This window comes from Diabrotica virgifera, chromosome 1, assembly GCF_917563875.1.
Source record: "Diabrotica virgifera virgifera chromosome 1, PGI_DIABVI_V3a".
NCBI classification, from domain to species: domain Eukaryota; kingdom Metazoa; phylum Arthropoda; class Insecta; order Coleoptera; family Chrysomelidae; genus Diabrotica; species Diabrotica virgifera.
Genome location: NC_065443.1, coordinates 299,093,368 through 299,119,579, shown reverse-complemented (window position 1 = coordinate 299,119,579; position 26,212 = coordinate 299,093,368). Strand labels below are relative to the sequence as shown.

Sequence of the window (26,212 nt, the reverse complement as noted above, 5' to 3'; positions counted from 1 at the left end):
TACTGTGTTTTTTTCTTAAAGTTAAACCCTGTGGAATATTCTAGCGTATATAAAATATTGAAATTAAAACTCAATTATAGCCTTAGGCTTTCTTAACATTTTCTTTTTTAATTCATTTGCTTCTGTTGAAAAATAAAAAAGTTATGGGCTTTAACAACTAGCCATGTTTTTCATCAATAAATCCTCATAGTAGGGGAGGAAAGCATGCAAAATTTGCAGTTACTCGAGCGTTATGGGGACCTATTGGATTGTGAAGAGTGGGTGCTAAAACCAAAAAAAGTTAAGATAAGTTTTCCATAAAATGTGGGACTCTCCATTTTTTAATTTAATTTTCCATTTCCACCAATCGTTTTTCTGCTTATAGCGCCATCTATCCATAATTGGAAAAAATGTTGCGAATGAAAGTTGCTTATTTTACGTCAAGAATCCAAATCTGCAATAAAAATTGGGGGCTCCTATTTAAGATTTTAAAGTATCCCCCACCCCACCTCCGTGGGGTGTCGTGTTTGGTGCCAAACGATAGATTTTTGAAAAATATTAAATACGTGTAATTTGCGGTTTTACGATCTGATGTTCATTTCGCGAAATTTTTAATTTCCCCTTCACCCCTCTCCGTGGGGGACGTGTTTAGTATTATTCGATAGATTTTTGAAAAATATTGAACACGTATTTTTTAGTTTTTCAATCTGACGTTTATTTCGCGAAATATTCGCTTTTTTTGTGAAACTTTGTGACTCGCCATTTTCTTAATCTGACGATTTCGAGTTTTTCTAAGAATATATTTTTTTTCCGTCCCCCCTTAATAAATTCCCCGGTGTTAAGAACCAATATATGGTATAGGTACATTTACAGGGTACAAGGTTTCTCCCCATGTGATAATCTGAAGCGCTCGAGTAACTGCAAAAATCCCCGCTTGGACTCCCCTACCATCATTATCTGCTTATTTTAATAAACAAGCCTAAAGTAATTCAATATAATATGTATTAAATAAATAAATTACTAAGCGATGTCACAATGACGACCTCCCGTGGATTTCAGCTGAACTAGCTTCGAGGGGGCTTTAATGTCAAACGCTGAGCGCACATGCATTTGAATCAAGTACATATGTAATATTCAGTATTTATTTTTGCATGTTTTTTTTACAAATTTTATACACAACATCGACGAAAAATGAACATCAGATCGAAAACTGCAAAATACACGTATTCAATATTTTTGAAAAGTCTATCGAATGGTACCAAACACGAGCCTCCACGGAGGTGGGGGTGGGGGATTTAATTTAAAATCTCAAATAGGAGCCCCAATTTTTATTGCAGATTTGGATTCTTTACGTAAAAATAATATAATTTATTCGACACATTTTTTCGAATTATGGATAGATCGCGCTATAATCGGAAAAAAACAATTGTTTCAAATGGAAAATTAAATTAAAAAATGAAAAGTCCCCCACTATATGGAAAACTTAACCTTTTTCTGGTTTTAGTGCAGACTCTTCATAATCCAATAGGTCCCCATAATGCTCGAGTAACTGCAAATTTAGCATATTTTCCTCCCCTTCTATGAGGATTCATTGATGAAAAACATGGATAGTTGTTAACGCACATAACTTTTTTACTAGCCAACATAATTAAATGAATCGAAAGGAAGAATGTTAAGAAAGCGTAACTCTACAATCGAGTTTTAATTTTAATACTTTACATATGCTAGAATATTCCACAGGGTGTTCCAAACTTTAAGAAAAAAAACACAGTATGATTGGTATACCCGGTATAAAATGATATTTACTTTTCTAGTAACAATATTATCACGACGATATTCTTAAATAATAAGGCTATAACATACTGAACGAATCACTCAAATCGGACCACTGGTTTAAAAAATTCGAGACATTAAACATAATTTTACCGGTGTGTGTAGATGGACCAAATTAATAAACATAAAAAACAGAGACCTAAGAAGCACCCAAAAATTAACAAAACTCCAAAATGGATACCCAGTAGTCAAAGGAAACAAATAAAAGCCCAAAACAACATAACACAAACCAGAATCTAAGGACGATTCGATTACTCTTCCAGAAAACACCGGACACTTGAGGTATCTCAGCAAAGCTTATTTGTAGTTGAAAGAACGAAGCTCAGGTAAATGATATTAAAACTAACTAATAAGGTCATACCATGAAAACCTCCGGCTACATCTCGAAGAAGAACTGATATGACACAGGGCGCAATGTGGATTGTATCTATTAGAAGTATTCCCGACAAAAAAATAACAAAAAAAGCAAACCTGTGATTTTCTCCTCAAAAGATTCTAGGTAAAAGTTGCAATCTAATGGATCAAATAGCAGTGACCACCAAGAACTACCTGGGTAAAATGGTACCCGAGAATGAAATAAGACACATAAAAGATGTCCTAATTAATGAAGCTCTATCTGCTCTTTGACATAGAGGATAACGACTCATGGACAAGTACTTTGAGTTGATATGTGCTCAGGAAGAGTCCTTTAATATCACAAAAGACTTGCTGGACGAAAAAATGGAGTACAAAGTTGATAAGGCTGAAAAACTTCCTAAATCTAAACATGTGCTGGCATACCCTACAGACACTAAAGTGACATTAGCCCGACTTGGTAAACTTATTAGTTTATCTAATACTGAGGACCCAGGTTGGAAGCTCTGGATAATCTTGGGCTCAAAACATGTTTGTTTTGTTGCTATTTTTTTTAAACCCTGTAGATTTAAGTAATTACTGTATATTATAATTGAAAAAAGAAAAGAACAAGAAAAAAAAGAAGAAAAGAAAAAACAAACAAACCAAAAAACAAACCAAAAAAAAAAGAGAAAAAAAGCAAAAAAAGAGAAAAAAACTAAGAAGATGTAAACCTCTGAGATGTTGAATCGGGTTTATGTCTTAGCGTAGTAAAAAAAACAATTAATAAAAAATAATAATAAAAAAATAATAAAAAACATATTAAAAATATAATAATAAAAAATAAATATTTACAAAAAATATTTACGACCAAAACAGTGTATTATTTAGATAATAATTGTAATATGTTATGTATAGTTAGTTTGTTATGTATTTAGAGTTAGAAATACAGAAAACATTCCTCTGATTGAAAAAAAAATTGTTTGTTTTTAAAATAACAAAATGTCTGGCTAATTGGCTCTGCCAAGGCCATTAAATTCACCAAAAAAAAAAGAAGAAAAAATCTTGGGCTCTAAACTGACCACCGATGGAGGTCTGCGTGTGTCTCAGAGTCTACAAGTAGTCTGAGAAAGTATTATTATTACCAAGTCCACAGTTCTAGTTTTATGCATATCAGATGGAAGAAAATCTACAGTCTGGGGACTCTAACGAGAAAAATCTGTGACAATCACTTCCATACAGGAGACAGAAGAGGAATCCATGCCATGTAAACAGAAGAAACATCACAGTCTATATTAGTGATGTTGAAAAAGTAACTATTCGTTACAAAGTACTCGTTACTTACGAATACCGAAAGTAACGATTACTATACTGCCGTGCTAGGCCCAAAGGCGGTAACTAACATTTGAAAAAATGGTGGAAAAATCGATTTACAAAATTGAATGCTACAATTTTGGCCCGTTAGGGATTTATGGACTAGCTAATAGATTTAATGCATGGATATATGCCCCAGTTTATTAAGGGGACCATTAATTATATTTTAAAACAAAGTTTTATATAAAAAGAGGTAGATACCGCTAAAACGTTTTATCAAAACTTACTATAATACTAAGCCTATTAGCGGTATGTGGTTTACAGTTGTGACTGATGTGAAATAAAAAGCTTTTCTGTGTATTAAAGTTTATTAAATTGAAAGAATTAAAATACTATTAAATGTTATTATTTTGTTGAGCCACGATATGACAACAACAAATTGACAATATTTAGTTGTCGTTATATCAGTTTTCTTTCAAGAGTCAATAAAAACATATTGGTTCATTAATAATAATGTTCCATTTGTGATTCAATATAGACAATTAAATAGACAACCGAACAACATACCAAAAAACCTATTTAGGATTACAATGGTATTACCTCATAATTAACATTTTTTATAAAATATTTTATAGTGTGTCTAATAATTTGGGCGAAACTGTACTTATACTAGGAAAAAACAGAATCCCTTCAGATTGTTATAGATGTTTTAAAGAATTCTTCAACTGTAAATGTGATTTTAAACCATACTTTTCACTTTCTATTTTCAGCTTTTATATTCTTAGCGACAAAGGTTCGCTATTTTACGACTTTTATAATAGCCGACACCTACCCTAATATTATTATGCATTGTTATATTATTGGGTATTTCACAATATCATATTGGGTATTAAAATACCATTACTTAATGTAATTAGGGCAAATTTTAACATTTTATTAGTTGTATTGTACAAACTAGTTATATGTTATGATTAAAATATGATCACATTGTCTTTTACCTATTTATAATAGCATTGTATAACTAGACTACTAGATATTGTCTAGTTAAACAATGATAATAGCTTGTATTTAAACAAAAAAAAATGCAATCAATGGGACTGCTACTCCCATGTACGACCAACAAAGGGTTAATTACAGAAAACTTTAAGTATGAAACAGACCTTGCGCCTGTACAGGCTGAACATAATTTTTTTTCACCTCTTGTAATTACTTTATAATAAATTGTCCTCTTTCTATAATATTGTCTTTAGTGGTTTCACCTCGTGTTTCACAGCTCTTACTCGACTCTACTTGATTTTCTAAAAAAACAAAATATTCTAAGTCTCTTTTTCTAAAAATGCTTGTGGACAGCGTGTGGATATATTATTAAGTTTTTAAAACCTAATTAAAAAAAGGAATATTTTTAAATATGAAAATCTCTTACTGCCTAATTCAAGATATAAATCACATACTTGGCGCAGAGTCATATTGTTTAGGACAACATAATTGGTTAATTCTGGAAACACTATAAACAAAAATTAAAATACATTTCAATAGATATAATAATCTCGAAAAATTCTCATTATCCTGGTTAATTATTTCTTTTACTAACACAACTGTTTTAACTAACACAATAATTTAACCTTGCAAAGTTAGGCCGAATTTACTTCGTAATACTAAGGCGGTTTCTAAATGTAGGCGTAGCATTCTTTAAAGTAGATTAGCGGTAAGTGCAATATGCTAAGGTATATGGACGGCAACTGTAGCAGATACCGTCAAAACGCCATAGTATTTAACATTTACCGCCAAATGGCTTAGTATTTTAACTAAAAAGTGTAGATACCGCTAACAAAATTGCAATTTTATTTAAAATATAATGCTTCTACAACTCCAAAGACTTTGTAAATATATACTAAATACCCTATTCTACCTAAAAATACAAAAATCTCATTTTCGATAAAAAATCAGTTGCCGCCTTTGGGCTTAGCACGGCAGTATACAGAGAGGCAAATCGTTACTTTGTACCAATCATATCAGAGCGAGTAACGACTATTGTATCTACTTTGATTACTCTGATTACTTCGTACTTCGTAAAGGTCGTTATTATATCGGAATACCTATACAAAATACCTACCTACTGAGAAATACGATTCTCGATATGATTACCGGTACTCAAATACAAAAGAAATCATAGTAATCAAATCATTTTTATCTCTTAAAAGATTGATGAAGGTCGTTGTTATATCGGAATATTTATACAGACCTACCTACAGAAATACGATTCTCGATATGATTACCGGTACTCAAATACAAAAGTAACAAAAGTAATCATTGTAATCAAATCATTTTTATCCCTTAAACAGATCGGTGAAGGTCGTTGTTATATAGGAATACCTATACAAAATACCTACCTACTGAGAATGATTTTTTTTTAATAATATTTATTTCGAAAATTGTACATACATATATACATAGACACATACATATACGCAGAGCGAAATATTCGTCAACATAAAAAACTAAATTACAATTACAGAAATCCTGTTTTACTCTATGTTTTGAATTTTTTTTTGTGTCACTTTTGGGTGATTATTTTTTACAGTACTGCAAAATTCCCCCCACTTAGAAAATCCTTGTGACGGTTAAAATCGAAACGACTTATTCCTACACCACTAGGCCAAAAGATGGATCATATAAAATATCTTTTTTCTTGAGAGATGCTGTTACGACAAACGCTTTTAATCGATTTTCATGCGATGGTAATTCCTTCACTTGTACTATTTCGTTTTCAAACTCCACGTTATTTTTAATATACTTTTTAATCACCTCTTCAGTTGCGGCCCTTTTTACTCTATTTATGTAGAGCCATACTTTACGCTCCCCTCCTGAGAACTCCAATTCTCTATCATTGAAACTATTCCCCGTACCTATGTTTTTTCTTTGTCGTTTTCTTCTAACCACTGTTTGAAATTCTTCTCTAGTGTCTTCACGTTCTTCTGCGGATGTATCTTCGCTAACATTTTCCTTTTGTTCGCTATTTACCTTTTTTTGAGGTTCCTTCTTACCTTGTTCATGTTCCATTGGTAAAACGTTTGGTTTTCTTATATTTGATTGTACACTTCTTGGAGGCACTTGTCTGATAAAAGTTGGTACACTGCTGATAGGTGTAGTAGCGACTTCCGCGAAAGTTTGTTTACATTTGTGATTAGCATTTTCATGTTCCAAACTCCTAATCCTATCTAACAATAATTCGTTATTTAGGGCAAAAATTTTATTTTTATCCTTTACTTCATCGACCAGTTCCCTTAAATACTTGTTATCAACTGCTAACACTAATTGTTTATCGTTTTTGTCGTCCGGTTTTTTCACCACTTGACAACATGTTATTTTAGTTTCATCCAAAAACTTGATTTCTGTATACGTTTTTGCGCAACTTTGGTGATAAATCGATAAACAATTTATACACACACATACTGAGCACTTTTTTGTATTACAACATTTCATATTGCCACTATTATTATTATTTTTATCACCATCTTCCGACACACAATCATCGTCGGCCGCCATGTTCTCGGTACTCAAATAAAAAAAGTAACCATAGTAATCAAAGTAACGAATACTGTAAATGATTACTTTATATAAAATACCTACCTACTGAAAAATACGATTTTAGATATCATTACCAGTACTCAAATACAAAAGTAACAAAAGTAATTATAGTAATCAAATCATTTTTATCCCTTAAACAGATCGGTGAAGGTCGTTGTTATATCGGAATACCTATACAAAAGACCTACCTACTGAGAAATACGATTCTCGATATGATTACCAGCACTCAAATAAAAAAGTAACCATAGTAATCAAAGTAACGAATACTGTAAATGATTACTTTATACAAAATACCTACCTACTGAGAAATACGATTTTCGATATGATTACCGGTACTCAAATACAAAAGTAATCATGGTAATCAAAGTAACGAATACTGTAAATGATTACTTTATACAAAAGTAACGATTTGTAAAGAAAACTCGAAAGTAACTATAATCAACATCACTAGTCTATATTACTATTTCAGTGAGGTTTGTTATTATCGGGTGAATGGCTTGTTCGAATTTACTATAGTAAAAATAGTTTATCTACCTGGAGTTTGCTCTTTCTTCTGCTTATTCGGCCTTATCCTCGTTCCCAGTCTAGTTGGTTTCTTCTCACCTACATCAGGTAATTCTACACCTTGTGCTTTCAAACTATCTATTAATGCTTGAGCCCTAGCCCTATCAGCCTTTTGTTTAGCAGTCAATAGTTTTCCTTCGGCTTTCAGTCTTTCTTTGCGTTCTTTTTCTTTCTGTAAATATAGAAAAATAAAATAAAAATGTATACCATTTTTATTCAGTTGCAATGCGAAGGCAAAACAATCTTACTTTTCAATTAGAATACTGAGCGCAGTCCAGTCCTCTGAATCGCGATTTTCGGCTCTTATTGGAGCCTCATCGGAGAGAACGTAGGCACTGTTCTCCATATCCTAAATGACCAGCACCGAGAGCATTTCCCACCCATTGAAACCGAAGTGAAGGTATCAGGTGACTAGCGTCATATGGCAATTGAAAGATGAAGTAGTTTTCAATCCTAATAGCAAAATTAATAATATTGCAAATATTAAAAACATTACTAAAATATTTTTAAATTGAAAACTTATTGGTACACGTATTGGTAGAAAAATAAGTTTAATAATCATCCCTATTGTCTTGTTAGGTCTAAACGTTTATAAAACGTTGAAGGAAATAATACACGCATACATGTAAATTAGTGTGTATTTGGATTCCGAGCAGTAAAGACGTACCATATCGCTCTCGAGATCCAAGTTCCAAGTTTTTGTGCCGGTCTCGGCTATCGGCCGGGACTAGTTTATGGTAATTAGTGAAATAATAATTAAAAAACGATTTGAGTGATTAATTCTAAATTACTATTTATGTGATTAATTTTTAACTCAGTGGCGTACTATATTAAGGAAATGTACCACCAAAATCAAGTGCCAAATGGGGGGTTGTATAATGTGCCCCAAATATATACACAGCCTCAACAACCTCCAGTAATATCGCCCCCATTTTATGGATTCCCGAGCAGCCAACAGACAACAAACCAATATATCCCGCCTACTCCATTCCCAAACAATAATCACCAATATAACCAAAACCTCCCTGCACCTCAAATGGATCAACCAAATACATCAAATGCTTCCCAATACATCCTCAGTGGAGAGGAACTTGTCATGGAAAACTCAAGCGATGAAGACGACGAAACCATAGAAAATGTCCATGATTGGCAAACAGTCAAAAAAATTACAAAAAAAAAGAAAAGCAAACCCCAAAGATGATAACACAACAACAATGCAAGTGAGTACAAACAACAGATTTGAACCATTAGAAAACCTAACTGATAATAATAACACACCAGTAACACCTAAACCTCCACCTATATTTATCTATGGGGTAAATGATATCAAAAAGATGACTGAAAACCTATCGACAGTCATTAAAGCAGAAGACTACCAGTCGAAAGCTCTCCCAAATGATACAATAAAAATAAACACAAAAACTATTGAGTCATACAGAAAACTTATACAGCATTTAAATAGTAGCAAAATAGTTCACCACACATACCAAGCAAAACAAGATAGAGCTTATAGGGTAGTTATAAGAAATTTACACCGCTCGATGCCAGTTGAAGAAATAAAAAGTGAACTAGCTAAATCAGGGCATACTGTCCGTAATATCATTAACGTATTACACAGAGTCAATAAATCACCACTGTCAATGTTCTATGTGGACCTAGAACCGAAAGAAAACAACAAACACATCTATACACTGGATTCTATCGGCAATATGAAAGTCAGCTTTGAACCTCCTCACAGAAAGAAAAATATAACACAGTGTCAGCGCTGTCAACGTTATGGACACACAAAAGCGTATTGTACAAGACCTTACGCATGCGTGAAATGTGGAGGAAGTCATCCAACGCCAGAATGTACAAAACCCAGAAATACACCAGCAAAATGTGCCCTGTGTAACGGAGAACACACTGCAAACTATAAAGGCTGCGTAATTTACAAGGACTTGCAAAATGTAAGAAATAATAGACAACGCGGAAATCAGTCAACCCATAATAATCAGAACCCACATCAAAATGTTAACCCAGCACCAACTTCACAGTATCAGAGTCAACAATCACAGTACCAACAACAGAATTGAACCCAATCCTATGCCCAAGCAGTAAGAGCAGGAAATCAAGTAGCTGACATAGGGTCTCAGATGAACTTATTCTTAAACGAATTTAAAGCAATGTTCACCCAACTAATGAATCAAAACAGCATGATCCTTACCACGCTAACAACATTAATTAATAAAATTCATTAGATCTGTTCGAATAGCCGAATGGAACGCAAATGGTTTAGCAAACCATAAAGCAGAAGTAATCCAATTCCTAGAGGACAACATAATAGACATCCTCTTTGTATCCGAAACGCATTTCACAGAAAGAAGCGTAATTAAAATACCTCAATACTCAGTCTACCACACTAGTCACCCAGATGGAACAGCCCATGGAGGATCTGCAATAATTATAAGGAACAATATACAACATCATCAAATGCCGGAACATAAAACAGATAAGCTACAAGCAACAATACTTAATATAAATGCCAGGCCTTGGAACTTCGAAATTGCTGCAATATATAGCCCTCCTAGACATAGAATCACAACTGAAGAATACGAAGAACTATTCAACAAGCTAGGTAACAAATTCATTGTTGGAGGTGATTGGAATGCTAAGCATACGAATTGGGGTTCACGACTCATTACACCAAAAGGCAGAAGCCTACTAGATGCCATCAACAACACAAACTGCACCTACTTATCGACGGGACAACCAACGTACTGGCCGTCCGATACAAATAGACTACCAGATCTACTCGACTTCTTTATCCTAAAAGGAATTGCAGCAAACTACACAAACATAGAAGCAAGTTGGGATCTCTCGTCTGACCACACACCAATCATAGCAACAATCAGCACCCACATAATCAAACGACCTGAAATACCCAAGTTGACTTCCCCTAAAACTAATTGGTGTGAATTCAAGTACCAGCTTGACACGAATATAAATCTTGGAATCAGACTCAAAGAAAAAGATGACATAGATAAGGCTATAAACCACTTCACCTGTCAAATTCAGCAAGCTGCATATCGAGCTACACCATCAACTCCAAAGCAAGAAAACAAAAATACCACTTCGAATTATATTAGACAACTAATAGTCGAAAAACGAAGAGCAAGAGGTAGATGGCAAAGAAGCCGCAACATTAATGACAAACACGAATATAATCGATTAACCAGACAATTAAAAACAGCGCTAAATGAAGCACGCAATGCCACATTTGAACACTACATTAGTACCTTGTCTAAAGAAGATCACTCAATATGGAAGGCAACAAAACACTTAAAGAGACCTACAGAACACAACTCGCCAATTAAGAAAGATGATGGTACTTGGGGAAGATCAGACGAGGAAAAAGCTTCAGCATTTGCAGAATACTTAGCTGGTATTTTTAAAGAACACCAAGTAGAGAATAATGATGATGGAAACTTAATAAGAGACTTCCTGGATAGTGCTTGCCCTATGACGCTTCCAATAACACCATTCAATACATCAGAAGTTAAACTAGAAATAGAAAAATGCAATAACCACAAAGCACCTGGATTTGACCTAATAACAGGATTAATACTGAAACATCTTCCGAGAAGAGCATTGGTCATGCTAACTACAATATACAATAGTGCAATCAGACTGACATATTTCCCAATCACATGGAAATTTGCGCAAATAATAATGATTCACAAACCGGGTAAACCTCCAAATAAAACATCATCCTATCGGCCAATCAGCTTGTTGCCGATAATGTCTAAGATCTTCGAAAGACTACTACTTGGTAGACTGAAGAATGACATTAACCTAGATGTAGAAATACCCACACACCAGTTTGGTTTTAGAGAGAGACACTCCACAACACAACAGACTCATAGAATTATAACAAAAATCCTTACTGCTATTGAGGAAAAAAAATATTGCACAGCGGCATTCTTAGATGTAGAAAAGGCATTTGATAGAGTATGGCATACTGGACTTTTATACAAACTCAAATGTATTCTTCCAACCCCCTACTACCTAATCATGAAATACTACATTGAAGATCGTTACTTCCAAGTAAAATATAACACCACATATTTTCCCATTAAATCAGGTGTACCACAGGGTAGTGTCCTGGGCCCTCTCCTTTACCTATTATTTACCGCAGATATCCCAACCACTGAAACAACCCAAATCTCAACATTCGCTGATGATACCACCATAATCGCTGTTAATGAGGACCCTATTATCGCGTCTGCACAACTGCAAAACCACCTTGACCAATTGGGAACATGGCTCAACAAATGGAAGGTGAAAGTAAATGAAACGAAGTCAACCCAAGTTACATTTACAAACCGAAGAGATGTATGCCCAACAATAACACTAAATGATACACAATTACCAGTCAGCACACAAGTCAAATATTTGGGACTAACCCTTGACAAAAGATTAACATGGAAGCCGCACATCCAAGCCAAGAAAACCCAGATCAACATCAAAATACGACAAATGAGCTGGCTTATTGGTCGAAAATCAAAACTCAATATTGAAAATAAACTGCTCCTGTATAAAACTATGATAAAACCAATTTGGACCTATGGTGTTCAACTCTGGGGATGCTCAAAGCCATCAAATATCAAGATAATACAAAGAGTCCAATCAAAAATATTGAGGATGATATTCAACGCACCCTGGTATGTAAGCAATAAAACCCTACACGAGGACTCAGCTACACCCTTGGTAGAGGAAGAAATTCCAAGGATCACAAAGAGCTACCTTGATGGACTGAGAAGTCATCCAAATGATGAAGCAAGACTGCTGAACACTCCTCCCGAATTCGCAAGACGACTGAAGAAACTATGGCCAACAGATTTAATAAATTAAATATATACATATTGTGATCAAATGTAAAAAATTATAATAGGAGGGTTGCCACAGGGCAGCTTCTCCCTCATGTATTTAACATTCAAACTATTTGCTTATAGCTTCGATGAAGCAGATTGTAAATGAAAATATGTAATAAAAAAAAACATGTAAATTAATATTAAAGGGTACTAATCAAATAATCGGAAATAACAATATTATTCATCCTTGGTGTCACTGATGTTCACATAAAACAAACTACTGTTTGTAAAGGTAACGAAGCCGACTTTGTTTAGGACATTTACTCAAAACACAGAGTAATAAGAGTGAATATTCCGCTAATAACATGAAAACAAATTTTGGAAAGACAAAATACATGACAAACCTGGTACCAATAGTTCATTTACTCACGGTGATTGCTGTGAATTTTAAAGAACCTCTTGAATTGACATGAAATTTGGCATACACATAGCTAACATGTCAAAGAAAAAAAGTGATACTGTGCAGATGTGTGCTTTTGCTCTGGGAGTAAGTATCACCCTTCTCGGGGGTGAAAAATTATATGTTCAAAATATATAAGTCCGGAAATGGAACTGACTAATTGTAAGCAACTTTTGTTCTATATCGTTTTCACTGAGTTAGTACTTTTTGAGTTATTTGCGAGTGAATATGTTCATTTTTTAACAAAAAACCACGTTTTTAGACGGTTTTTTGCAAATAACTCAAAAAATAAGTATTTTATTGGAAAAAATATTTTTAGTAAAAATATACCTTATAAAAAAGTGAAAAAATGGTGTGTGTACGAGGTATCTAGACCCAGTAGAAGCAGAATTTTAGCTAATGAAAAATAGGTTCACATTTGTCAAATTCCAAATCGAATATTTCAATATGAAATAACCAAAAAATGAGGCACTTTTTGGGGAAAACTCATTACAACTTTTTTAAAGCGTTTAAAAAAGCTTTATTTTAATTTTTTTTAAGTTTTTGGCATCAAAAGTAAGCAAGTTACGCTCATAATAAAGATGGTCCCTGTTTTTTGTTAAAAAAAGCGGGAAAATCGCCCCCAAATTAGAATCTCAAATGAAATTAAACGTTACTGCTTAGGGGGTAAGTTTCACAATTTTTTATTACCAAAAAAAGGGGCCAACTTTATTTTGAGCGTAACTCGCTTACTTTTGATGGTAGAAACTTTTTTAAGAAATGAAAATAAAGCTTTAAAAAGTGCTTCATTTTTTGGTTATTTCACGTTGAAATATTTTATTTGGAATTTGACGAATATGAACCTATTTTTTATTAAATAAATAAAATAAATTTCGACCAAGAGTCAGGATTCTGTTAACCGAGATACTATAGTATCAAGCGGCGCCGCTAGGAGGAGCTTCTCCAACAATGCGTCTCAGAATACTTTAAGAACACTTGGTCATTTTGTACTCTAAACCGAGTAAAGCATGAAAAAGAAAAAGAGAAAGAAAATAATCGTTTTCGTTTTGATTCAATTCGAGTCTCTTGCCATCCTCTGACACAGTGTTTCTGGATCTCTATCCTTTATCAAAGAGGCTATTGCAAGTAGACTGAATTGAATCAACTCGAGACGAAGAAGAACTGCATCTATTAAAATATCTGCAGTATATTGTGGTTAGACTGTCCTCTAACGGGGAATGACAAAATAAATAAAATAAATTTCGACCAAGAGTCAGGATTCTGTTAACCGAGATACTATAGTATCAAGCGGCGCCGCTAGGAGGAGCTTCTCCAACAATGCGTCTCAGAATACTTTAAGAACACTTGGTCATTTTGTACTCTAAACCGAGTAAAGCATGAAAAAGAAAAAGAAAATAATCGTTTTCGTTTTGATTCAATTCGAGTCTCTTGCCATCCTCTGACACAGTGTTTCTGGATCTCTATCCTTTATCAAAGAGGCTATTGCAAGTAGACTGAATTGAATCAACTCGAGACGAAGAAGAACTGCATCTATTAAAATATCTGCAGTATATTGTGGTTAGACTGTCCTCTAACGGGGAATGACAAAATAAATAAAATAAATTTCGACCAAGAGTCAGGATTCTGTTAACCGAGATACTATAGTATCAAGCGGCGCCGCTAGGAGGAGCTTCTCCAACAATGCGTCTCAGAATACTTTAAGAACACTTGGTCATTTTGTACTCTAAACCGAGTAAAGCATGAAAAAGAAAAAGAGAAAGAAAATAATCGTTTTCGTTTTGATTCAATTCGAGTCTCTTGCCATCCTCTGACACAGTGTTTCTGGATCTCTATCCTTTATCAAAGAGGCTATTGCAAGTAGACTGAATTGAATCAACTCGAGACGAAGAAGAACTGCATCTATTAAAATATTTGCAGTATATTGTGGTTAGACTGTCCTCTAACGGGGAATGACAAAATAAATAAAATAAATTTCGACCAAGAGTCAGGATTCTGTTAACCGAGATACTATAGTATCAAGCGGCGCCGCTAGGAGGAGCTTCTCCAACAATGCGTCTCAGAATACTTTAAGAACACTTGGTCATTTTGTACTCTAAACCGAGTAAAGCATGAAAAAGAAAAAGAAAATAATCGTTTTCGTTTTGATTCAATTCGAGTCTCTTGCCATCCTCTGACACAGTGTTTCTGGATCTCTATCCTTTATCAAAGAGGCTATTGCAAGTAGACTGAATTGAATCAACTCGAGACGAAGAAGAACTGCATCTACTAAAATATACTGCAGATATTTTAATAGATGCAGTTCTTCTTCGTCTCGAGTTGATTCAATTCAGTCTACTTGCAATAGCCTCTTTGATAAAGGATAGAGATCCAGAAACACTGTGTCAGAGGATGGCAAGAGACTCGAATTGAATCAAAACGAAAACGATTATTTTCTTTCTCTTTTTCTTTTTCATGCTTTACTCGGTTTAGAGTACAAAATGACCAAGTGTTCTTAAAGTATTCTGAGACGCATTGTTGGAGAAGCTCCTCCTAGCGGCGCCGCTTGATACTATAGTATCTCGGTTAACAGAATCCTGACTCTTGGTCGAAATTTATTTTATTTATTTTGTCATTCCCCGTTAGAGGACAGTCTAACCACAATATACTGCAGATATTTTAATAGATGCAGTTCTTCTTCGTCTCGAGTTGATTCAATTCAGTCTACTTGCAATAGCCTCTTTGATAAAGGATAGAGATCCAGAAACACTGTGTCAGAGGATGGCAAGAGACTCGAATTGAATCAAAACGAAAACGATTATTTTCTTTTTATTTTTTATTAGCTACAACTCTGCTTCTACTGGGTATAGAGACCTAATAAATACACCATTTTTTTTTTCACTTTTTTATAGTTCATATTTTTCCTAAGAAAAACACACAACGGCACAATATCACCTTTTTTCTTTGACATGTTAGCTATGTGTATGCCAAATTTCATATCAATCCAAGCGGTTCTTTAAAATTCAGAGGTTCTGCAATATTTTACCGTCAGTGAATGAACTATGTGAGCATTTTGCTATATGCAGCAGAAACTTGGAAAATAGAGAAAAAGATTATACAAAACGTTCAAACATTTGTAAATAGATGCCATAGACGAATATTGCAAATATATTGGTAAAATCGGATAAGTAACAAGAACTTTGGAGAAAAAATAATCAAGAGCCGATAGCCAAAACGATAAATAGACGCAAATGGAAGTTTATTGGACACACATTAAGGAAAAATGAAGATGATATAACCAAACAAGCCCTGGATTACCAACCAACTGGAAAAAGAAAATAAGGCAGACCAATGACATCCTGGAAAAGAAATATTACCAGAGAGCTAGAAGACAATGGGTTAACATGGAAAGAGGTGAAAGCCCTGGCCAGAAACAGAGATGAATGGAGGGGGACTGTAGAGGCCCTATGTTCCAAATGGAATCAAGAGGAGTAAAGTAAAATAAGAATGAACTATGTACAAGCGAAAATCCAAAAGGGGACTGCAACGAAATAGCATTTGTTCATAAATATAAATACTTCAAAACCAAATTGGCAGGAACAATCAAACTGCCCAACTGCAAAGCAGAATCACCATAGGCCGCATATGGAGCTTTATCAGACATCTTCAAGAGCAATGTGCTAAATTAGCTGAAAAAGAAGTTCAACTAATGTGTTTACCCAGTCATGACTTACAAATTTAGAATGGCCCAAAGAAGAATAGAACAGTCACTACTTGGACTGACTCTCAGAGACAGGTTTTGAAACGAGGAAATCAGAAGAACAGGCATCACAGATATCGAAGAGCAATAGTATGGCTGAAATGGAATTGGGCGGGCCATGTGGCCAGAATCAACAATGGGCGGTTGACCGAAAAAATTACAGTATGGAGACCACGAGCAGATAGAAGAAGTAGAGGTAGACCACCTACACGATGGACAGATGACGTTAAAAGGATTGCTGGGAATTGGTTGCAGGAAGCCCGAGACAGACAGAACTGGAAGAAATTGGGGGAGGCTCATGTTCAACTTTAGACACAGAAGGCTGGATGATGAATATTGCATTATTGATGCGCATAATAACAAAAAAAAACACAATATTACCTGCTTCTTTCTTTCCTTTCTTTCTTGTTCTAACTTCAGCGCTTCTAATCTGGCCTGTTCTGCTTCCTCTTCTCGTTTTAAACGTTCTTCTTCTTCCTTTTTCACTCGTTCTTCTTCTTCTTTCATTTTCTTTAGAGCCTCTTGCATAGCTGCTATGGCTTTCTTACCGGGACCTGAAAATAACAAAAATATGATACATCTAAAATACTATTAATACACATTTTTTTTTTAATTTAAAGATTACAAAATTTTATACATTCATACCTTTCTTGGCATCTTTTGCGTCTTTGGCATCCTTCTCATCATCTTCTTTGCCCTTCTTCTTCTTCTTTTTGCTCTTCTTATCACCATCTTGCTCATCATCTTCCTGCTTATCATCTTTGTCTTTTGCTTCAGGTTTCTTTTCAGCTCCTTCTGGTTTGGATTGCTCCTGGTGTTCGGCAGGTTCTTCTGAACCCTCCTTAGGCACGTCTTGCTTTTTCTGTGCTAATTTTTTCTGTTTTTCTCTCTCTTTCTTTTCTTTTTTCTTTTGTGCCGCGGTTTTCACAGTGCTGGTCTCTTCTTGTTTTGAATCTTCTTCAGCTACCTCACTAAAAATTGATAACCATAAATATTATGACTTGACTCATGTTTTAAATGCTCTGATGTATGTTGATTTTTATTTTTACATTTACATTAAATTTGTTATGACCAAGATACTAGAAGAGGATTGTGTAACTAATAGAATCCTAAAGAAGACAATATGAAGAAAAGGCAGAATATAAAAGAAAACAAAGACAATTAAAACAAAAAATATGAGTAGCTAAAGAAAAGTGGATGACAGTTTAGAAATGGAAGAATATGAAGAGAAACATTAGAAAGTTTGTGAAGTTGCTTGCCCGTATAATAAGAAAAAACACCAATACTCTAGTAGATAATGCAGGAAAAGGGGCTTCAGACAGAGATGCATGCTATCTCTGGTATTATTTATTTATTTATTTATTTCAACGGTAGAACCATTTACAAAAGAATACAAAAAAATAATAGTAAAAGTAGAGATCATGTACAAAAAACATCAAAAATCAACGAATAAAAGACAATTAAACAGTATATCCAATCACAGAAGATGAAAAATATCACATATTTAAATCATTAAACTCCCCAGCTGCCTTTTGAAGACATTAATGCTTGGACAGAATGGATCAAGTAGCATGTCATTGCATAAGTTGAGCATTCTCGACAAGGGAAAATGACGAGCATACTCAGTCCTATGAAAAGGAATATAAAAGAGCGCAGTATTTAATATATACTAGGATACAATTTACAAACAGGCTTTGCAAAATAAACACTTCAGAGTGAAAATCAGAATGCAAAATAAGCTGATAAAAAATTACTGAACTAGATACACTGACGACACTGTTATCTTATGCAATAATCAAGACAAGATATGATGTTCACGAGTTCTTGCATTGCGTAAAGATTACAGGAAGTATCGAATAATTATTTTGATTAGCTGGGGTAAAGTATGCAGAAATTCAGTTCTTTGTCTCCCCTGTAAATCTGTATGTAAAATTACATACAAAGTTTTCATATTAAGCCATCGATATACCGGGTGGTGAATTGGAAAACGGGCCATAGGAAACTCAATGTAAAATTCTAAAGTGTTGAATTCCTGCTTCCCTAATTATTTTACATCAAAAGACATTAGAAAGTATTTGTAGAGGATTGAAATCTGTATTGAAAACAACTGTTAAAATTGTTCTACGAATTAAACATATTCCAAAATTTTGTAAAAATGTAATATATTTTTCAGTTTTCAGTCCAAAATTAGGCCACACACAGTGCAATAATGTGTCACAATGAAGTTAATATTTTCACATTCTTGAGGTGTCAATATTTTCATTTTATCATTTATTGTTTAAAAACAATACAGTTGATAAGATACCCTCAGTTGCTGAGAAAGTATTAATACTAAAGATTTTTTATTCAGTCAATAGTGTGAGCACTGTCAGTTAAATAGTAACGTGTGGCCTAACTTTTACACACATACCTACTGTGCAAATGTATTATATTTTTCAAAATTTTATTCAATTCTGAACTCATTCTATCATCTTATTATTTACATGTAGATTGATGTTTCTAATATTTTTCTATGTTTCTAGTAAAATAATGAAATGGAGATATTATAAAGATACTTACTTACTTAAGCCATCCTCTTGTACCTTACGGTGTCGAGGTAAGAGATGTAAAGATAACTATTTTATTTTAAAAATGAATAACCATTTTCAATTTCCTTGCAACACGAAACTACAGCCGCATCATATTCTAGTTCAATCAGAGAGTGCTGCAAGCACCTCTACCGGTTTCGAAACTTATTAGTCTCTCATCAGGAGGTACATATGCTGCTTTCTCTGACCCAACCAGGACAAACCCCGGCGTGCAGTTACGAATTGCAACGAACGAAATGGCAGGGATGCCCTAGCGGCAACTGCTAGCAAAAAAAAACTAAGTTTTCAATCTAATAGCACGTAAAACAACACCAAAAATGTTACTCCACATCCTACCAGATTGAAAACAATGGGAACCTTCTCTGGTTACACCTCCGAAGCTTCTACAATTTGCAAGCCATAACAGATGCTGAGACTAAAGGAGATGAGGGAATTTTAGAATGAGTTCTTTTAGTTTTTTTTTATTATTTTATTTTACTATTTGGAAAATAAAATATTATTGACTTGTTTCTGCATGATATTGATTTCCTTAAAATTAATATATGAATATATAACTCCAAATATGAAATTTTGGAGTTGTTTCCCTATGGAACTGTGGTATCGATATATTCAATATTAAAGTTCATAACATATAAATAGAGTAACAATCAATTTGTTGGTTAGTCAAATACATTTCTTATTTAAGCAATATAAAAATGATGGTGGTTCCTCTGTTACCTTTAGTTAGGTTTATTCGCCAGATAAGGCAATTTTCTATTGCACCATACCTATCTTTGCTATGATTGTACCAATGTTTATGTATACATGTGACATTTTTAGAACTGTTTGGAAAATTTTGATTTATATGCATCAGGTAATAGTATTTCTTTGAGTATCCTGTGATGATACATATATTAGACTTTGCAAACACATCCCGCACGGGATTGTTATTAGATGCAGTAGCTCAATCAACATTAGAAATTAAGGATATTTTCTCAAGCTTTGAAGAAGCTGCATTAAACATCGGTCTAAAAATAAATGAAGACAAAACAAAATACATGGTCGTTTCAAAACAAGAACGACGGCGAATAAGGCAAAATATTACTATAAATGATCATATCTTCAAAGTGGTTAAAGAATTTAAATATCTAGGAACAACAATCACAAATGACAACAAATTAGAGCGATAAGTTGAAACGTGAATAATGGCAGAAAACAGATCTTTCTTTGCAATGAAACATCTAATGAAGTCAAAACTTCTTTCACGAGGTGCAAAAATCCAGATATATAAGACCATAATACGACCAGCAGTCACATATGGAAGCGAAACATGGACGCTAGCAAAAAAAAGTAAATAAATTGCTGGTGTGGGAACATAAAATCCTTTGAATGATATATGGCACTTGCAGAGACAGCGTGACAAACGAATGGAGGCGCAGATACAATAACGAGCTAGAGTCTCTATTCGGAAAAGAAAATCTAGTCAGATATATAAAGGCTAATAGACTCAGATGGACAGTGCATGTGATATGCAGTAACGACAATCGCCTTATAAACAATGTGTTCTGGGAAAGGCCAGATGGAAGAAGGTCTGTAGGGCGGCCTAGAAAAAGGTGGAAAGATGCAGTCAAAGAAGATCTAGAGAAAATGGGAGTGCGACAATGGGAATTAGTGGCACAGGACCGACAAACATGGAAGGCAATAGTAAACGCAGCAAAGACTCACAAAGAGTTGTAGCACCATTGATGATGAAACACATCCTCAACTTTTTTAATACTGTTCTGTTAATTAGTATTTTGTTCTATTTAAACAAATATTTTTAATACCCCATTATAGCGTTATATTGTTGTGTATTTTCTCAGTTAATTTTTTTTATATTTGCTTCATCCAAAATTGGGTGATGATTATTAGATATGCATTCTATGAACTTTCATTTATATGAAGTGTAAAAGACATCCATAAGAGCCATTCAAAATAGACGAGGAACCCAGGAAATAGTAAAAATTTGGAAATTAGGACCTTTTACTCCAAAAGTATAAAAAATAAACAATTTTGAGATGAATACAAATGGATTAGGCTCCATATAGTTTCATCATTCTCAATGTAAAGGAACGTTTCTGTTTCAAATTAATAAAGTGTTTTAGCTACGGTTGCCATTGACACAGCAACTATACCGGGTGGTGAATCGTAAAGGGGGCCATAGGAAACTCAATGTAAAATTCTAAACTGTTGAATTCCTGCTTCCCTAATTATTTTACATCAAAAGTCATGAGAGAATATTTGTAGAGGATTGAGATCTGTATTGAAATCAAAAGTTAAAATTGTTCTATGATTTAAACGCGTTCCAAAATTTTGAAAAATATAATACATTTGCACAGTAGGTATGTGTGTAAAAGTTAGGCCACACGTTACTATTTAACTGACAGTGCTCACACCATTGACTGAATAAAAAATCTTTTGTATTAATACTTTCTCAGCAACTGAGGGCATCTTATCAACCGTATTGTTTTTAAACACTAAATGATAAAATAAAAATATTGACACCTCAAAAATGTGAAAATATTAATTTCATTGTGACACATTATTGCACTGTGTGTGGCCTAATTTTGGGCTGAAAAATTGAAAAATGTATTACATTTTTACAAAATTTTGGAATATGTTTAATTTGTAGAACAATTTTAACAGCTGTTTTTCAGCTGAGAATATCTTGGACAGAGAGAATAAACAATGAAGAAGTACTAAAAAGAATAGAGCACAGCAGGGAGATAGTGGATTCCATCAAAATGAGAAAACTAAAATATTTGGGTCATATAACACGTGCTTATAGATATGAACTCCTAAAATAAGGCAGGGAAAGATTCAAGGAAGGCACAGTATAGGTAGAAGAAAAATGTCCTGACTGAAAAACCTCAGAGTATGGTTTGGATGCAGCTCAACTGAACTCTTTCGGGCTGTAGTGTCAAAAGTTAGAATAGCAATGATGATTGCCAACCTTTGTCACGGAGATAGCACGTAAAGAAGAAGACTAGATACATACAGCAACACTTCTAATAAAGTTCTTTTCATGAGCATTTTTCAGTGCGTCACAAATGATAGAAAAAAAGGTAAGTCCGTGATAATACACATTTATAACTCATTACACATTTATAACACATTATAACTCCTCATTTTTTAGAAGAAATCAATATTGCAATTAAGTCTTTAAAAAGTAGTGCAGCTATAGGTGTGGATGGGATTCCTTCTTACCTGTTTAAGGCGTATTCAGAAGTTCTGTTACATCCCCTACAAATGATATTTAATAAATGTTTAGAGACAAGCACGTTTCCGGATGCGCTTAAGGCAGGTAGAATAACTCCTATCCACAAATCTGGAAATACGAGTTTAATATCAAATCATCGTCCTATAACAGTATTGCCTTCTCTTTCAAAAATCTTGGAAAAAATTATGTACAATAGACTGTATACTCATGTTTCAAAAACTTTAATGGAAGAACAACATGGTTTCATAAACAAAAAATCAACTCAAACAAATCTGTGCATTTTCAGTCACTATATTGCTTCATCCATAAATAATTCTCAAGTTGATGTTATCTTTACTGATTTAGCAAAAGCCTTTGATAGAGTAAATCATTCAGTACTATTAAAAAAACTGAGATCATATGCACTTTCTGACAAGCTTATAAAATTTTTTGAATCTTACCTTACCAACCGTACTAATGTAGTCAAATTTGGGAACTGCTACTCAGACAGTTTTATAACCAGGTCAGGTGTACCACAAGGTTCCATCCTTGGGCCTTTACTTTGTGTTATGTTCATACATGACATCACCGATTATATAAAATTTGCCAAGTTTCTTCTATTTGCAGACGATTTAAAATTATTTCTTACAATAAAAACGAACATGACTGTATTAATTTACAACAAGATATTCGAGGTATATCCACATTCTGTAAAAATAATGATTTGAACTTAAATGAGTCAAAAGGTAAACTATTGACTTTTTCTAGAAAGCGAGAAATCATAAGAACAGATTATTTTATTAACGAAGTAAAACTTGAAAGGTTAAACAAAAATCAGAGATCTAGGGGTGTTATTCACTAGCAAGTTCTCCTTTAATGAGCACATTCTCAAACTAACTAATGATTGCTATATACAGTTAGGCTTTATCCTAAGATCCAGTAAAGAATTTTATTGTGACACTACAATTAAGCTTTTTAATGCATATGTGAGGTCAAAACTCGAATATTGTTGTACCATATGGAGTCCCTCCACCATATCACATGGTGATATGATAGAGAGGATTCAGAAGAAATTTTTGAGGTCTTTATATCTGAGGAAATTTGGGATTTATCCTTTTAAGGTTTCCTATAACTTGCAGAGAATGCTTTTTGACACTGTGTTATTGATCGAAAGACGTAGAAATGCCCAAATCATTTTCATATTTAATATAGTTTATCAAATCATAGATTCTCCTACGATTCTTTCATTTATAAATTTTAATGTACCAGACCAAAACTTAGATGTAGACACACTTTATTTAAAATAACTCCAGAATATGCAAACTCCCCCATGGCAAACTGCTTAATGGCAATGAACGATTTTATCGTGAGTGAAGACCTTGACCTATATAATATGAAAAAGAGTACTATGCTACATAAACTGTGATACCCTTATTTATTGTTTTAACATGTATTTATTTTATTGTATTGTATAAATTATTGTATGTTCTTATTACCTTGTATTGACCAACTGTGCATTTATAATTGGCATTATTGCTGTAAATGTGCAGTATAAATAAATAAATAAATAAATAAATTAAATTTATTCTAACATGACATTTTAGTTAAATCTGACAGTAGTCACATTTTATTTGCAATTTGGCATAAAAACAAATCAATTGTGTTTATTGCATTTATAAAATGGTATTTTCTTTGATTTGTATAGTCTTATAAATTGTACAGATTATATTTGTAGATATATTATATAATTAGTAAATAATTTGTGGAACCATCTATTGACAACTAGAATAAATCTTATAAATGTCACCGACGAAATGTAATCACCGACATATGTTTTTTTCTGTCACATACAATTTAATGCGTAGAAAGAAATCGAAAACTGTGACGCACTGAAAAATGCTCATGAAAAGAACCATACTTTCTTTATAAATGTTGCAGAGAGAACACGACTTTCATACAGAAACATTTTGAGTTGTTTCTGTATGGTACTACACTATATAACTACTACTATATAGTCTCTTTTATACTGCTAACACAGCTTTGGGATTATAGCAGGGTAGTCTGCTATGTCTAGGGTCAATGGTACACAAGGAAGGTAACAGAGGGAGTCCTACATTGTAACTGTCTATTATTACCCTTGGTGTTATCCAAGATACTGATTTTATTCAGGCTGAGTCTACCTGGGGCCTGTAGAGATTTTCTTATAAATGTCTAGATATTCTCGCCAACACTGGCTAAGTTGTAGATTTTGACTTATTATGTTTCACATTCACAATTATGTATCACATGATATGGTAAAGAAAGTTTTGATAGTTTAAATCTGATTTTTAACATACTTATGAAATCTTTGATTGTGATTTTCTCAAAACCCTAAATTTTGACTTATTTCTGTATGGAACTGAGGTATCAATATTATATTTAACAGGGTATTTTTTCAATCATATTAAGACTGCCATATCTAAGGCCACTACATTATATAATTACTTTACGTTATGCTTGTTAATAAATATTTTGGTTTACTCACCCTTTTGGTTCATCGATTTTGTCTTTTTTCTTTTCCTTCACTTTTTCTACAGGCTTCTCCTCATTGGACGGTTCAGGTTCCTTCTTAATACCTGCATACTCCATTTCTAATTCAGCTAACACTTTCTCTATATCTTCATCACTATCATCACGTTTTCTATTCTTTTTCCCCTTTTTACCCCCCTGGTTTTTTGTAGTCCTTTCATCACTAGATTTCTTTTTACTGTCCTTTTTAGCTGGTTTTGTCTCACTTTCATCATCGTCGTCCTCCACCGCGGGTTTAGAGTTGTCGTCTGAGTCTTCATCATCGATTTGAAGAAGAGCGAAGGATTTTTTCACTTTGGAAACCACTTCAGTGTCTGATCCTTCAGAGTCCACTTGTTTCTTTTCTTTCTTACCTTTTGCCTTCTTGGCATCTGCTTTTTCCTCTTTAGTTTCATCACTGGTAGATTGGGATCTTAACATTAATAAAAACAGACATTTAGTAAAAGGAATCAACTAACCTAACTTTTAGGTTTTTTTTTAGAAATTACTTACTTAGCTGGCTTGGTCTTTTTTGTTTTGGCTTTGTCAATTACCTCCTGGGTACTGTTTTCATTATCGGATTCACTAAAAGTATTATTAGCTTATAAGTACAGATCTTTCTGGTGATATTCATGCTTACCTCTCATCACCTCCTTTGCGGATTTTCTTAGATTTACCCATTTTTTATTGTTAATATATATACTTTCTAGGTGTAGAAGTTCTCTAAATATTATCATAAGTGTATAATGTATTTAAAAATAAATATTTTGCTCAACAATCTGTTACCGAAAAATGGCAAATTCTCCACATGCAATAAAAGGATCCAAAAGTGTGTTGACTTTTTCATTTGACATTGACAATTCTGACATAAGACAAATTCAGTCATTTACTGAGCATTTATTCGGCACGGAATGAAATCTAGATAATACAAATTAATAATAGTAATTTTAAAATAAATGATCAAAAGTTCATGAAAACTTTAATTCTATAAGTATGTATCTTTAAAAATATAGCAGTTTTTGTATGTTTTTGTGCAAATACTCTTTTTTCGAACCTTAAGGTAGGCAACCAAATTTACAGTGATTGTATAAGACCGCTTACAGACGAACCACTTTTTGAAGTCGAAGTCGGCAGCAGAAAGTCGAGCATTTGTGGTTGTCTGTCGCTACTTGAAGTCGTCATTTAACAACAATGCAAAAC

The 26,212-nt window shown here is 33.6% G+C and overlaps 1 protein-coding gene across 1 annotated transcript in view; it reads right to left on the bottom strand.

Moving 5' to 3' along the window:
* LOC114329399 (eukaryotic translation initiation factor 5B) overlaps nt 1-25,870 on the bottom strand; it is a 105,109-nt gene extending 79,239 nt beyond the window's left edge. The window contains exons 1-6 of the mRNA XM_050642186.1: nt 25,653-25,870; nt 25,526-25,597; nt 24,990-25,445; nt 17,306-17,631; nt 17,042-17,214; nt 7,582-7,783 (exon numbers count right to left, since the gene is read on the bottom strand). Coding sequence (XP_050498143.1) covers nt 7,582-7,783; nt 17,042-17,214; nt 17,306-17,631; nt 24,990-25,445; nt 25,526-25,597; nt 25,653-25,693 — 1,270 coding nt within the window. The 5' untranslated portion in view covers nt 25,694-25,870. The remainder of the gene's footprint in view (nt 1-7,581; nt 7,784-17,041; nt 17,215-17,305; nt 17,632-24,989; nt 25,446-25,525; nt 25,598-25,652) is intronic.
* Between the last annotated feature and the right edge of the window lie 342 nt (nt 25,871-26,212).